This window comes from Coturnix japonica, chromosome 1 (assembly GCF_001577835.2).
Source record: "Coturnix japonica isolate 7356 chromosome 1, Coturnix japonica 2.1, whole genome shotgun sequence".
NCBI classification, from domain to species: Eukaryota; Metazoa; Chordata; class Aves; order Galliformes; family Phasianidae; genus Coturnix; species Coturnix japonica.
The window spans coordinates 5,944,003-5,958,302 of NC_029516.1; the positions used below are offsets into that span (position 1 = coordinate 5,944,003).

Here is a 14,300-nt window from a genome sequence, read left to right on the forward strand (position 1 = left end):
TTCAATATCCACAGCCCCTGCATGGGGTACAGACCAAGCCTGGACACTACCAATGGTATGTTAATGTTTAAAGCTACATGTGGGATTAGGAGCAGGTTAGAGTACATGATTCGCTCTGGGCAAGCCTGAGATTACTCCATTTCAAAACAGAGGAAATGCTGTAAATACCACAGCAAATGTAATTACCAGAATGTGATAAACACCACTTTGTTAGCAGCAACCATGGGAGGCTTCTCCTGTTTCAGATGATTCTGACAGTGAGCAGAAAGCAAATTCGAGGTCAATCCTGATGTCTGAATACAGAACCAGGTAGGAATGGCTCTGCTTTGGGCTTCTTTTTAATTAGCTCCAGTACGTGTTTAGTCCCAGGCGCTGATGTTGTGATAGAAGGATCCCACTCCTTCTCATTCTCAATGTCATTAAAGTGATTTGGGAGCAGCAACCGCCCGTAAGAAGCAGCTCCTGATTGCCACTGATTTGGAAGCATTGGGATATTTCACATCAATATCTCAGCTGCCCATATAGACAGAAGTTAAATATTTGGATTTTGTCACTGAATGTGTTTTTGAGCCATTTCTATTGCAGCAGAAAAGATTTGAGCATAAAACACTATTTCCTGGATATGTTTAATCAAAGTTCTGCACTTTTGGGAAAGGAACCAAGAATCACATTTGCTCCCTGTCCTTTGAAACTGAGATTTAGGAAAACACCGGCTCAATTAAGATTTTAATGGGCAGATCGTGAAGGGGCAAATCTCTGAACTCAAAACATGCCGTTGCCCTAAAACATATATAAGGCAGAAAAACAACTGCTGATGGCAGCAACAACTCTTCCATGGGGCATTATTAAAGCTGTTTCCAATCCACATCACTACCTCATCCCAAAGCTCTGTCATGCCCCATGCAATAGATAATCCTCCAGAGGCAGGAAGACTATGGAGAGTCTCTTCTGACTAACAGACTTACTGCAACCTCCCAGCTTGAATCAAAGCATGTAAATAATGGAGATTTCACCACATTGGTTGGCTACACATTTCAGTACATTATATCCTCATTTCCTACCTCTATGCTTGTTTTCTTTCTCTTATTTATACCCATTATTTTTTCTTTGTCTCTACTTACAGCTATCTCTCCAATACAGACACATGCAGACGAAGTACAATACACCTGCATCCTTCCTACTGATAAACCATGTACATGGAGATTCTCAGCTTAGAGCACTGTTTGTAGGCCAGGAATAAACTCATAGCATTTCCACTCAAGAGCACAGGCTGGTGTCCAACAGAGCTCTCCCGTGGAGCTCATCATTCCTCTCCTTAGAATCACAGAATCATAAAAACTCATTAAGTTTGGAAAACTCATTAAGTTTGGAAAAGACCAATAAGATCATCCAGTCCAATTATCAACCACCATGCCCACTAAACCATGTCCCTCAGTGTCACATCTACACTTTCTTTGAACACCTCCAGGTATGGTGACTCCACCACCTCGCTGGGCAGCCTGTGTCAATGCCTCACCACCTTTTCTATGAAGAAATTTTCCTAATATCTAACTTGAACCTCCCCTGGCACAACTTAAGGTCATTACTTTTTGTCCTATCGCCATTTCCCAAGGGAAGAGGCCCACCTTGCCAAAGCCTTCCTTCAGGCATTTGTAGAGAGCAATAAGGTCTCTTCTGAGCCTCCTCTTCTCCAGACCAAACAATCCCAGTTCTCTCAGCAGCTCCCCATAAGACTTGTGCTCCAGACCATTCACAGCTTTGTTGCCCTTCTCTGGACATGCACCAGGGCCTCAGTGTCACTTCCACAATCCTACACAATGCTTTTATGTGGAAAGAGCTTTCCTGCTCCACAACAAAACAGAAGATATTGAGTAGATGTGGCTGTTATGTTCATGCTTCAGAGACTCTGAAACAAAACTTTTCCCCATGCAATGGAAATGGGGACTTACATCATCTCACTTTCTATTTGTGTCCTCAGCCAGCATCAGCACAAGCTGTTCTTCTACTCTGACTTTCCTTTCTCTCTCTCCCCAACTACCATCCAGTTATGCAACTGAGTTTTTTCCACAATATATATATATAATCAAGAACATCCAGGAGAACATAATTGTGCTTTGTAAAGTCTCTGGAAAGACCGAAAGCAAGACAAACAAGTGAACGTGCTCTGAAACAGGTTTGCAGTGAAGATGAATGGAGGTGACAAACTCATTGCATTTTGAGGCAATAAAGAGAATATGTGCCATCACCATCCAACAGCATATTTTGGTTTGAATAACTAACCAAACCCCAGGTGCTCACATGTCACACATCTGAACACATGTCCCCAAGGATAGGATAAGACATGGATAGGCAAAGGGAAGGGCACAGGAGATAGAAAAATTAGTTAACAGATTACAGACAATCATTTCTAATCTCCTTGGAGATAAATCCTAGTTCCTTGAACTAGGGAACACAGCCTCGCTTCTACCATCCTCAGAATGAGATAGCCCTCCCTCTGCTCTTTCCTTTTCACATTACACAGCGTCATGGAAAATTGCTTCTCTCACAGTAAGTTTTTTTTCCTATTGGACTTCATTTTACAGATAACTGGACAGCAGTTGTAGCGGTATCGTTCCAAAAAAAACCTCTAATTGTGGCAGTGAAAGGAGGTAGCCACTGTGTCAGCTGCCAGAAGCACCTGCAACAATTCTGGCAGTAACCAGCTGCAATTGGCCATGCCAAAACCCTATTCTCCCAGTGCCCCGAAAATGGTTTGCATTGGCTCTGTGTTCCAGGCTGGCAGCAAAGCTAAACCTGCAACCACGTGGCTGCCCATGCCCAGGTTCCATGGGGCAGGGACATTTCTGCAGGGAAATTTGGAAAGTCATTTGGCTGGTGGAGGCAGTATAGATATTAGAAGGCTGCATCCACAGCTTCCATTAAGGACTTGAACTACTGCTGCCTCGGAGCCAACTTGGCTTCCCCTTCATGAAAATAAACATCAAAATACATGGGCTGGGAGAAAATATGTCCCTGACTGAAAGACCTCATCTCCCTTCGAGGCAGAATGGCTGATCCGGTTACAGGCAACATTATAGGTGTCCCATCTGCCAGCTGGATTTCCACAGTTGTTGTTTTTAATAAACATTTTTCTCCTTTTTCTTTTTCTTTTTTTTTTTCTTTTTAATGTCACAGGTGAATGAGGAAAGGCACAAGTGGAAATAAAGTACTTCTCATTGCATACAGGGTTGACTGTGGCCAATAACTAAACCAAAGTCCAGCTATGCTCACAGCAAGACAAGTGTTTGTACCAAGGACAGAACTTAGCCCGGGACTGCTGGTTCTGGACCCCATAAATCATCTTTCCCATCTACTGAAAAAGACAAAGCATGAATCTTCACATGCAAGAACACCTAACACATCTACAGACTTACAGATTAGAGAGAGTCTCCCATATTTGGGTTGAACAACAGCTTGGGAGCATCCATCATTCGCTCTGTCTGCTCCTGGCCCAGAAAACCTTCCAGATATTCACTATGAATACAGTCCTCAGAATGGCCAGCCCAGATAGTGACCTAGGAGATGTCTCTTCAGACTTTCCACTGCCTTCCACAGGTATCTGCCTCTACCAGACTTCATGCTAACACAGAGGGAACATGACCAGGCTGACAAACATCCCACATCTCCAATCTGCCCTGAGACCATAATGTTGACATCTCACTTGTGCCACACTCTGTGGATTTGGCCCCATCCGGTTTGCTGCATCTTTCTTATACTACTGGGAAACGTATTGCTTCTGCTCTTGGCTATGAGTAAGAGCCCGGGTGCTTGCAAAAAAAATCTTTATACAGCTGAGCAAACACTGAAGGAGAAGCCAGACCAAGAGATGAAATGATCTGCTGTGGTTGGGGTCAGATGCCTGCTCATGTACAGAAGTAGGTAGCCTCATGCCATGAAATCCAGAATAATTTAATGCATTTGGCAGAACTTATTGAAAATGTGGCTCTGTATAATTAAAAGCAGCCTGAAGCCATGTGGGTCTCCGCTCATCGCTAGTTCCTGGAAGGATTGCCTTCAGAGGCAGCAGCCATGCACACATACTCATGGCTGCCCAGGCATTTCCTCGCCTGGCAGGCTGGAAGCAGGATAATTTTGAGGATATCATGTACCTCAATGTGCATAGTCAGAGCAGGCTGTGCTCTGCAGCAATCTACATCTACTGATGGTGAGCAAGATGGTCCAGATTTCTCCACCAGTTGGTGGAACACCAATGTATTCTCATCTCTTCTTGCTTTGCCCTGCACCAAGCTTCCAGAGTTCAGAGGGTTCTCTTTTCAACCCCAAACTGAGACTAAACATAACTGATATCAAACTGAAGACTTTGTATTCTACTTCAGGTCAACCCTGCTACGTGGCACTGTATGAGAACAAATGGTCAAGCTGCCTCATAATAAAGAAAAAGGGTACCTCTATAAGGCACTCTAGGAATGGAGACATTTCCCCATTTCCCTGCTTGGAAATACTCTAAACACCATCTGGGTGCTACAAATAAAGGAATGATCATGTGCAATGGAAACATCCCATGGATTTTGAAGACTTCCATGGCCTTTTGTTCTCTGTTTGATCAGTCTGTGTTCATGTGGGAAGACAGAAAACTGATAGGGAGATGCTTACCACATCCCTAAGAGTCCCCCATCACAGGCTGAGTGGGAAATGAGTCCATGCCATTTCCACACCAAAAGACTCCAAGGGACATTACCCAAATATATCAGCTATCTTGTGGTTTCCCTTCATCCCAGACACTTTTCAGCAGTTGTCCTTCTCATTTAATGCAGCTCACAACTATGCAAATCAAACACAGATTGTAGGGCAGGGATACTCTCCTTGGGTGGGTTACTGGAAGGAAAACAAAAGCACAGTAGAACATCATTAAAATGAGATGGAAGCAATGGGCATTCTCTGTCATGGTATTTTGCTGCTTCAACAAGCTGCAGGGAAAGAAACCTAATGTAAAAAAAAAAAAAAAAGAATTTCAAACCTTTATTGGACCCTAATTTTATCTACTTTGAGGTCATTTTGCCTTGCCCTTGACACACTGGAGTTTTAAAGAGAGTATTTTCTATTTCCCTAGTCCCTTAGGATCAGGGAAGGGAGGATCCTTCATGTTGCTCATGCTGCAAGAAAAAACAGAAGGCCAGTACATGGGAATTAAAGAAAACTGCCTTAATCCAGCAAGACTGCAGTGGGCTCCACAGTATGCACTAGAGCACAAGGATGGGTTACCCATGACTGGCACTTCCCAGGCTTCCAGTTCCTCCCCTAGAGCCCAGAGCAGAGAGGAAACTACCAGAACAAACATCCAGGTCATTCTCTGGTAGCCCAAGGAGCTGTTGTGGAAGATGCTGTTTCTCCATGATTTAAGCCTTACTGGTCTTACGAAGTGTCTCTGAATGTGAGCCATGACCATCCACCCAGCTGAGGTCACCAGGACAAGGAAGAGGCTACAAGAACTGCTGCCCAAGGATGGGTTCAGGGAGTGACTCAACCCAGCGGTTCCCAATATATTCACATGCCCTTTGTTGAAATACAAATAGCTCTGAAACTATTTCCTCCATTTCCGCAGAGGAAGAATGCCATTTAATTCAATTTATTTCTTTGTATAATAATGGGAAAGCCAATTATACAATTACAATTGCTTTTCTTATCTGGTTCCTTTTTTTAGCTGCTTTAAAGCCTTGCAGGTGTTACAGATGGTCATGAGGTGCTTGTTACAGCAGCCAAAGTGCCACTGGAGAGGAAGATGCTAAGCAGACATTTGTAGATTGGCTCCTAACTAGTTAGTTACCTTGCTTTTTATTAGGAATGCTGACAACTTCCATGAAAGCTTCATTATTACCCATAGAAATCTCTAAGGGTCTCTCCGAAACTGAGAAGGAAAATAATTCACCTAAATCAGCTGAAGTAGCAGCCGGGATGCAGGTCTGATGATTGAGAGGGGAAAAAGCAATTCATGGAGAAAGGCTCAATAAAATCTCCTCCTGCAAACTGAATAAGCCAATAAAAATGAGCCTCCCCATCAATTTGTTAACAAAACCAAGAGCTAAAACTCCTCTGAGTAATAACTAACTGCAAGCATGTTCAATGCTTCCGTAGAGTTGACCCTCATACTTCCATAGACTCTCCATAAACCGGGCCTCAAGTTACCCTGGTGTAATCCTTTCTATGCAGAAAAGGCAGCAAGGTCTCAATTAAGAGACTGCGCAGCCCTACAGAAAGCCATTCAGGGGGAGAAATGTGAGCTACCAGCTTTGTACTGAAATGTGAAAGCCTGCATGGGGCACTGCAAGAGGGGAAACTGCTTTCTCATCACCTCCTCTCAGCTTCAGCAAGCAGAAATCAACTCTCTGCATGCAGAAAAGTACCATTTAGCATGTAGCAAAATCTGTTACGAGAAAGAGGCATTAGCGCATTTGGATAGCAAGGAGGGTGATGATGCAATGCTGAATGCTCATATCTATCATCCAAAGAAAACTCTGAGGAATTGGATTTGATGATCCTTGAGGGTCCCTTCCAGCTTAGGATCATAGAATCATAGAATGGCTTGCATTGGAAGGGACCTTGAAGATCATCCAGTTCCAATACCCCTGCCACTGGCATGGTTGCCAACCACTAGATCAGGTTCCCTGAGACCCCATCCCATCTCTAGGGAAAAAAAAAGCCTACTACTTGGGAACAAGGCTTCAGTTCAGGCTGCCTAGCACCCTGTTCAACCTGGCCTTGGAACACTTGAGATATTCTATGATTCTATGACCTCTAGGACTGCTTTTGAGCAAAAAAAGAGGTCCTAAGGCTGCTCCCTAAAAGCATCAGGAGCTTTCAGCAATGCAACTCCAGTGCTACTGGCTGCACCAACCTACAGACAACAACTGGGTGTAATGCAGGGTTTAGTGAGCAATGTCAGAGACAGTGGGGTAAGAACTGGATAGAGGTCAAGAGGACCCCAGGGCACTTCCCAAAGCCAGAAGGGAGCTGGAGGTTGTGCTTCAGCCAGCACAGCACAGCCCAAAAAGTGCACATTCTTTGATGTATCCGCAGGTCTTCCCTCGAGCATCAACTTGAGGCTTGAGCACAAACACAGAGCTTTTAAGAATTTTAATCAGGTTTTTATTACTCCTTAATTGGTCCTTTCTTCAATAAAAACACCTTATTAAAGGAAACTGCTGCGACTGCAAGATTTGTTTTATAGGCAACTACTGCATTTCTCCAATGGGCTGGAGAGTGGGAAGAGCAACCTAAAACCGTAACTCCAGAGGGGAAATGTAGAGTTCCTGTATCATTATCTCCACCAACATCAGCTCTTAAGCTTTAAACAGAAGGGAGAGGAGTTGCAGTGATTCGTTAAGCTCCAGCTGTGGTGCAGTAGAAGCTCAGGGCTTTAGCACCAATCTTGTGGTAAACCAAAGCAAAGCAGGAGGTCTGTGAACATCTCCGAGTGGCTGAGAAAGGTCAGGATAGAGCCTAACTGATTACAAGCGTGGAGGCCAAAATGGAACTGCCTGAAGAAAGGACAGCTGAGCTACTGTTGCTCTCCAAAATGGCCAGAACAAGAACCTGAGTAAATTCATCAGACTGTGGGGTTGCTGGATAACCATGGATAGCAGCGCCTGGCCCCCAGCCCAGACGGAAGGGGCTTAAAGATGCAGCTGGAAACAGCTTCCAGCAGCAGTAGCAGTCAGGACGAGGAATGTGTTATCCCCAGCAAATTGTCTGGGCTCTGGTCTCCTTTTACCATGTGCCCAGGGGCTTTCCAACAGTTGTAAGGTTTTCCTGTGCTCTGTATCCCTTTACTGTGTCAGTGTGTTGAGGATTTGCTGCAAATCTATTTGCTCCCCAAGCGCTGGGCAGAGCAGGAGAGAGGAGGAGAAGGAGCCGGCAGCTTTTCATTCCATGGGACAGCCCTGATGGGGCTGCAGGGAGCACTGGGAAAAAGCCTTTTGGAGTCTTGTTGCTGACAGAGCCACATGTGAAGATAACCCAAGACTCAAAGGTGGGACCCTCAGTTCCTCAAACTAGACCTTCACCTTCTGGTTTGAGGACATCAGCACCTCTGTCTCTTCCCTCAGACTTGATCCCATCACCATTAGATCTGATAAGGCAAAGCAAGGAGCGAAATGCCAACCATGCATGTTGGGAAGAGATTCCAACCCATGCTGGGAAGAGAAGGGTAATGCTAAGAAGGGGAAGCAAATTCCTAATGCAGTGGTAGCCAAGAAGCCTATCTATCTCCAACACAAGAGCACAGATGCATGGGCTGAATGGGTGCACAATCCAAACTATTTTTAACTAGTGCAGAGGAAGCTTTTACTTTTCACTGCAAAAGGAAGCAGACAATGTGGCCATCAGTTGAGCTCAGTTTATTCCCTCACAGGGTGTGTGCAAAGGTATTTAAAGCCCCCAGCTCTGGCTGTAATTCCCTTTAATCTGCTTGCAGCTGTGTGGGGTCAAGGAGCACGACAGCTGAGATGCACTTTTGATCAATGTGCTCTAGGTTCTGCCCTTTGGTTTCCATTCCAGTGAGTTGTACCATTGGCATCACTAAGCACCAGTACATCAGGGTCCCCTACATTTGGCTCCAAATGTGTATTTGAATGTGAATAATCCCCCTTCTCTCCCCAGAATGGGACAATGGCATTCTCAGGACATCCCAAGGACTGGGATCATGCCCATAGTGCCACTGGCACCTGGTGAGCAACACAGCAGTTCAAACTTAGCCCATGGGAAAAGTCTTGGTTAGCTGCTGCCAGAGCTTCTGCCATCACAAATATTGTGTATGAATCCACAGGACACAATAGATCATACATGTCCCCTTCCATCCTGACCTAAAGAGATGCTTCAGATGTTCTCAGCTCCCCGTGGAAACCACCAGCCTCGTAAAACAAAGTTTGGCATTAAAAGAAAGAGGTCTCCAAGTTCCAGTTCCGCAAGTGTATATACCCAGAACATCACTGCAGGTTGCTCCTCTCTGCCAAAGAAGTGTTTATGAAAAGCTTGCATTTATTACAAACACTACAGCCCCATAAAGCTCAGAAGCCACAGGCAACAGACACCAGCGGACTTTCCGTGCTAAAAATATACTTTCTTCAGGGAGAGTTGCCTAGAGGGTGAATTACTTCTCGTGCTCTCCCTTGGGAGGAGAAAGGCAGCTTGCTCCAAAGCAGGTGCTGGCATTACTCAGATGAATGTGCCCTCAAGAGTCTTTATTCCCCCGGCAGCTACAAAGGCAGCTTAGGACGATTACCTCCGAAATCAGTGTTTATGCTGCTGTGTGAATTAGGCAAGAATAATCCCTCACAGTCTGCAGTGGTCCAGACAAGAGCCAAACCAGGAGCCAAAAAGCTCTACTCCCAAACATTTCCATTGAAATAAAAGTGCGGGTTCTGCAGACAGCAAAACGACAACAGGATCTTAATTGATTCTGGTTTCCTATCCATTGCTCATGATCAAATCAATGACAGGCTTTGCTCAGCCCCAAGGGAAGTTAAAGGGTCAGCAAAGAGGTGAGCACTAAAAGCAGAACTTAACATCTCCCCATCAGCAGGGTGTTGTCTGCCAGTGATGGTGCCAACAGACCAGGAAAATTAGGGGCCAGCCAATCTACATACATATATACATATAGATGTATACGCATACAAATGACACTTGAATGTCTGCACCCACCTAGAAAACAAAGCACCAAAGAGCAAATAAATCCCTTACTCGATTATCTTCTTGGATCTCCCAGTCGCTGGAGAAGCTCAGGGCATGCTGTGCCTGCGAGCAGTTGGAAAACTGGAAAAGGCTGGCAAACATCCTCCTGTTCTCCTGGGTGTCCGGGAAAATCGCCTCCTGGAAGTTCACCCCATGTGGCAGGAGAATGTAATTCTCATCCATGCTGAAACACAAAACATGGGGCAGCTGCTTTAAGGCTCTATTGCAGAAGTCACCGTTGTCCCCCCAGCTCAGCCAAGTACCACCAAAGCTGCATGGACAGACTTTGAGCCATCACATGGCTCTCAGCAGTTCTAGTACTTTGCTGCCTATATTCTCCATGGATTTGACCTGGTAGCTGCAGGGAGGACCTGGCAGGCTCCTGCTGCCCTGCAGATATCAATGAGCTCCCAAAATACGTCAACTCTCTCTTTAGGTCTTCGGTTCCCACTGAATTTGTGTTGCTTTGCTCTTGACCCCTGAGTCAAGCTCCTTCAAAGTCAATAAATAACTTTTGGAAGGCATGTCCTTAAAGATATTGTCCCAGACTGAGCACTGGACAGCATCAGAACTTGTTTTGCTACGCACCAAGTGTAAGGATATAGCGAGCATTTCGAAACAAGCCACAAAGCAACATTTTGCAAATGCTTCTGGATTGAAAGGTCAGGGCAATGGCTTTGTTCCCACATTGTGGTTTATTTTCTTATTCTTTCAATGAGCCCAAAGTCACGATTTGGCTGGGACCAACAGAACGCTGCCGGGTGTGCATTTGGGGATTGCTCCTATACTCTCATGCCAAACTTCGGAGAACAGGCACTGGCCCTTCTCCAGAGCTGGAGAAGAGCTCTGTTCATGAAAAAAACAAAAGCAGCAGCACCCAGGGGCTGCTTAACAGCAGCTCAGCATTAAAGCAGTGCTGGGATATCCCAGCTCCGGATGTTTCTTTGGGGTGGATGTGAGGAAGATGAGATACTACGTGGAGAGCAGCGGGATGGGACCAACCCTCCCAGTCCTGGAGGATGCCCGGTTATGTGCCACGGCACCCAGACCCCCCCGGACCCCCGAGTTTGGGACTCACCGGAGGAAGAAGAAGTAAGCGTAGCCCTGCATGACGGTGTGCGAGTGACACGAGAAGTAGCCGAGCCCGGTGAGGTTGAGTCGGGAACCGGCGGGCACCTCCAGCATGCTACCCCACGCTTGATCGCACAGCAGTTCGATCTCAGCCGAATAAAAGAGTCCCCCCGGGTTGTGCTGCGAGCTGGCACCGGAGGGGAGGTCCCGTTGCCAGGGCAGATAATTGTAAGCCCCGTAGGGATCGGGATGAAGAGCCAACACCCTCGCGTAAACGATGATGGAAGCCAGCTCGGCTCGGCAGCCCTCGCTCAGCGGTCGCCACTCGGCCGGCAGCTGGCAGCCCCCCCCGGCGCCCGCCCCGGCCCCCAGCCCCAGCGCCAGCCCCAGCAGCAGCAGCGGCCCCGCGGGCGGCGGCATCGCGGGAGGCTCCGAGCCGGGGGGGGGCGAGCCCGGCTCCACTCCTGGACCGGCACCGGGACTGGGGAGTGGGGATAGGAATAGGGGAGAAGAAGGGTAAGGGACAGCTCGGAAATGTTATAGGTGGAAGGGGTAGGGAGGGGGTGGGGTTGAAGCAAAAGGTGGGAAAGTCAAAGGTGTCCCCCGTAAATTAAAATGATAATAATGAGACTTAGAGGGTTTGGGGAGTGAAGGAGTGAAGATGCAAAGGGGTGAGGGTGCGAAGGGGTTGAGATGAGAGCAGCTGAGATGCAAAGGGGAGGGCTGGGAAAAGGCAGAGACATGCGAAGGGGCAGAGATGCGAAGGGGAGGGAGGGAAATGGGAGAGGTGCAAAGGGGGAGGTGAAAAGGGAGGGATGCAAAGGGGAGGGATGAGGAGGGAAGAGGTGGACGGGACGGACGGGACGGACGTGCAAAGAAGAGAGAGATGAAAAAGGGCGGAGATGCAAAGGGCAAAGCACAGCTCCGGGGGGTTAAAGCTGCCGCTGGGCATCCCCGGACCCTACGGGGAACACTGGCGGTACCCGGGGCTCGGGGAGGTGGAGACAGGTCGAACAGGGAGGGCAGGGACTGAGGGAGGTGCCAGATCCCACTTGCGATTTCCTTTCTTAGAAGCCTGCAACTCTTTCTCAAAATGCAGCTGATGAGAAAGGTAAAAATAAAAAGACGGCTCTCTGAGCAGTCACTTCCCACCGCTTACTCCATAGAACTGCGGCACCCTGGGGCTTCTCCAGCCTTCGGGCAGATGGCTCCGAGCCCGACCCTTCTCCTGGCACAAGCACTGCTGCGGAGCTCCCGAGCATCCCCAGGGGCCCCGCACCATCTGCAGCCCGAAATAGCTCCTTCTAGTTCAAGTTTTCGTCCTTTTCCCACATTAGATCTGACTGGTAATAACGTGGCCAAGAAAGAGCTTGGGATGCTGAAAATAATAATAATAATAAAATAAATAAATAAAGTCTTCTGTTGGAATATGGATATCATGCAGATGTGGTCCTGGTTAAGTCTCTCCCTAACGCTGATGACTACTGAAAGTTTGACTGTAAGTCCTGGCTGAATCCTTTAATCCTCTCCTCTGTCTGTCTGTCTGTCTCCATCTGTTTCTGCTCTCCAGAAGGACTGGGAGCCGTCAGGAGCAGAAGATGCCTTTTGGTTCCTTGTTGGTTCTGCGCCCAGGGTTGGGGGTCCCCACGTATGGACAGGATTGGAAGCACTGTGCAAAAGAATGAACCACAAGTTACACGACACTAAGCCAAGTTCACGACAGGGAGACATCTTCAGTGACAAGTGTCTCCCTCGGGGATAACTTCATCACATCCAGCTGTTGGCAGGAAATAGCTTGAGGAGTTTCATAAAGGTGATATTCCTATGTCATGATGGCACAGTCCCTTGATGAATTTAAAGGCAGTTTTATGCAAGAGAAGCAAAGTTGCTAAAACAGAAGCAGATATTTTTGTCTCTTTTTTCTCCTAACAAATCCTCCGGAATGATCGATGGAGCTTTTATAGCATTTTTTTTTTTCACAATGTGTTTCTTGGAAATCAACAAATGGTTTCATAACCTTCGGAAAAAAATCTGAACAGGCAATCTGAAAAGACTGCTTTGAAGGAAACATCCTCAGGAAATCCCAATAGATCAACAAGTTTAACTGTATTTTGAATAGCGTTAACCACCAGGACAAAGTGTTTCTCTCTGCTTTGGAAACTGAAGGGAATACATTGTGGTAGGGGAGGCTTCGCGGCTTTATTCAGTACATTTTAGATATGGAAATAAGAGCAAAGGAGGAAAATAAAGAACTGAGGCTGTTGCTGACTCAGAATGGTGGAATCATTCAGGTTGGAAAGGTCCAATAGGATCATGTGGTTTGACCATCAACCCACAGTTGATGCATTATTTGTAGCCATGGGTTATTTTGTCCCAGGAACCAAATTCTTATGGTAACATGAGACACAAGCACTATTTCTTCAGTGTATACCTAAAAAATTGATATCTTCTGGAAAGAAGAGAGCCTGTTTTAAGCTCCATCTCTGTTTACTGTGTGTTGCAAGTGAGTAATGGCCAACTGTCCCCAAAGCACTTGGAAATATTTAACCTCAGCTGAGCGTGTTCAGCCATTGCTCACGTTTTTGTTAGCAACCACGTAACAGCTGTGAAGAGAACAGGGAAAAAGAGAGAGGAACACAGGCAGCTCAGAGCCAGAATGCAGAAGTGTCTTTAATTAACGCTACTGTTAATTGTCTGAATTAAACTGCTCTCATGTGAGCAGAGCCCTGGAATCAGTGAGCCATCTCAGAACACACAATAGCAATTGCTAGCACACACTGGCTCTGTTTGATGCTCTCCAGTTCTCCTTTTGGCGGTGATTACCAGAGTGTGGAAGCAAGTAATTAGTGTTCTTTGGAATTTCTCCGTGATCCTGCAGAGGTGGTAGTGTCAGCACTGTGAGGACACAGAAGGAGTCCACAGGGCTGATTCAGAGCTGAATGAGCTGAAATGAGGTCTTGGCCCCAGTTCTTGAACAGATACAGTACACATGAAATTAAAATACCTGACCTTAAAGCGCCTGGATTCCTTGCTGTCTCCCATTTATGCATGCTGTATCTGGTACAATTGTAAAGGTTTGGGGTGGCTCCTCTCATGCCCCATGTGAGATGTCCCCTGCTGGGCCCTTCCCCTCTCAGAAGCTCATCAGCGTGTAACTTTGCCTTCCATCCAAACAAGCTGCTCCCTTGGGCTGTTTTTCCTTGAGCTCATAAACCACATTCAGATCAGTACTTTAGTAAATAATTACAGCCATCTGCACTTGGATCACAATGATTAATGACATTTTGCTCTCAAGTTTTTCTCTACCAAAGTCAATTTTCTCTACACCGTCAATTTTCTTCCTTCTCCCTTTGTTTCTGAGGTAGCAAAAAGAAGCACGAGGACCCGAATCCCTTCCAGCAGTCTTCTCTCTTCCAGCTCTTGATAACATGGAATCAGTGACTCAAAGTAAGGATTTAGGTACCCTCCCTGGAGGCCACATCTTTCAGATCTGTGTTTGCTTT

The 14,300-nt window shown here is 46.5% G+C and overlaps 1 protein-coding gene across 1 annotated transcript in view; it reads right to left on the minus strand.

Annotated features, from left to right (window-relative positions):
* Window positions 1-11,785, minus strand: part of CCDC3 (coiled-coil domain containing 3) — a 37,320-nt gene extending 25,535 nt beyond the window's left edge. The window contains exons 1-2 of the mRNA XM_015870929.2: window positions 10,805-11,785; window positions 9,736-9,910 (exon numbers count right to left, since the gene is read on the minus strand). Coding sequence (XP_015726415.1) covers window positions 9,736-9,910; window positions 10,805-11,217 — 588 coding nt within the window. The 5' untranslated portion in view covers window positions 11,218-11,785. The remainder of the gene's footprint in view (window positions 1-9,735; window positions 9,911-10,804) is intronic.
* Window positions 11,786-14,300: the final 2,515 nt, after the last annotated feature.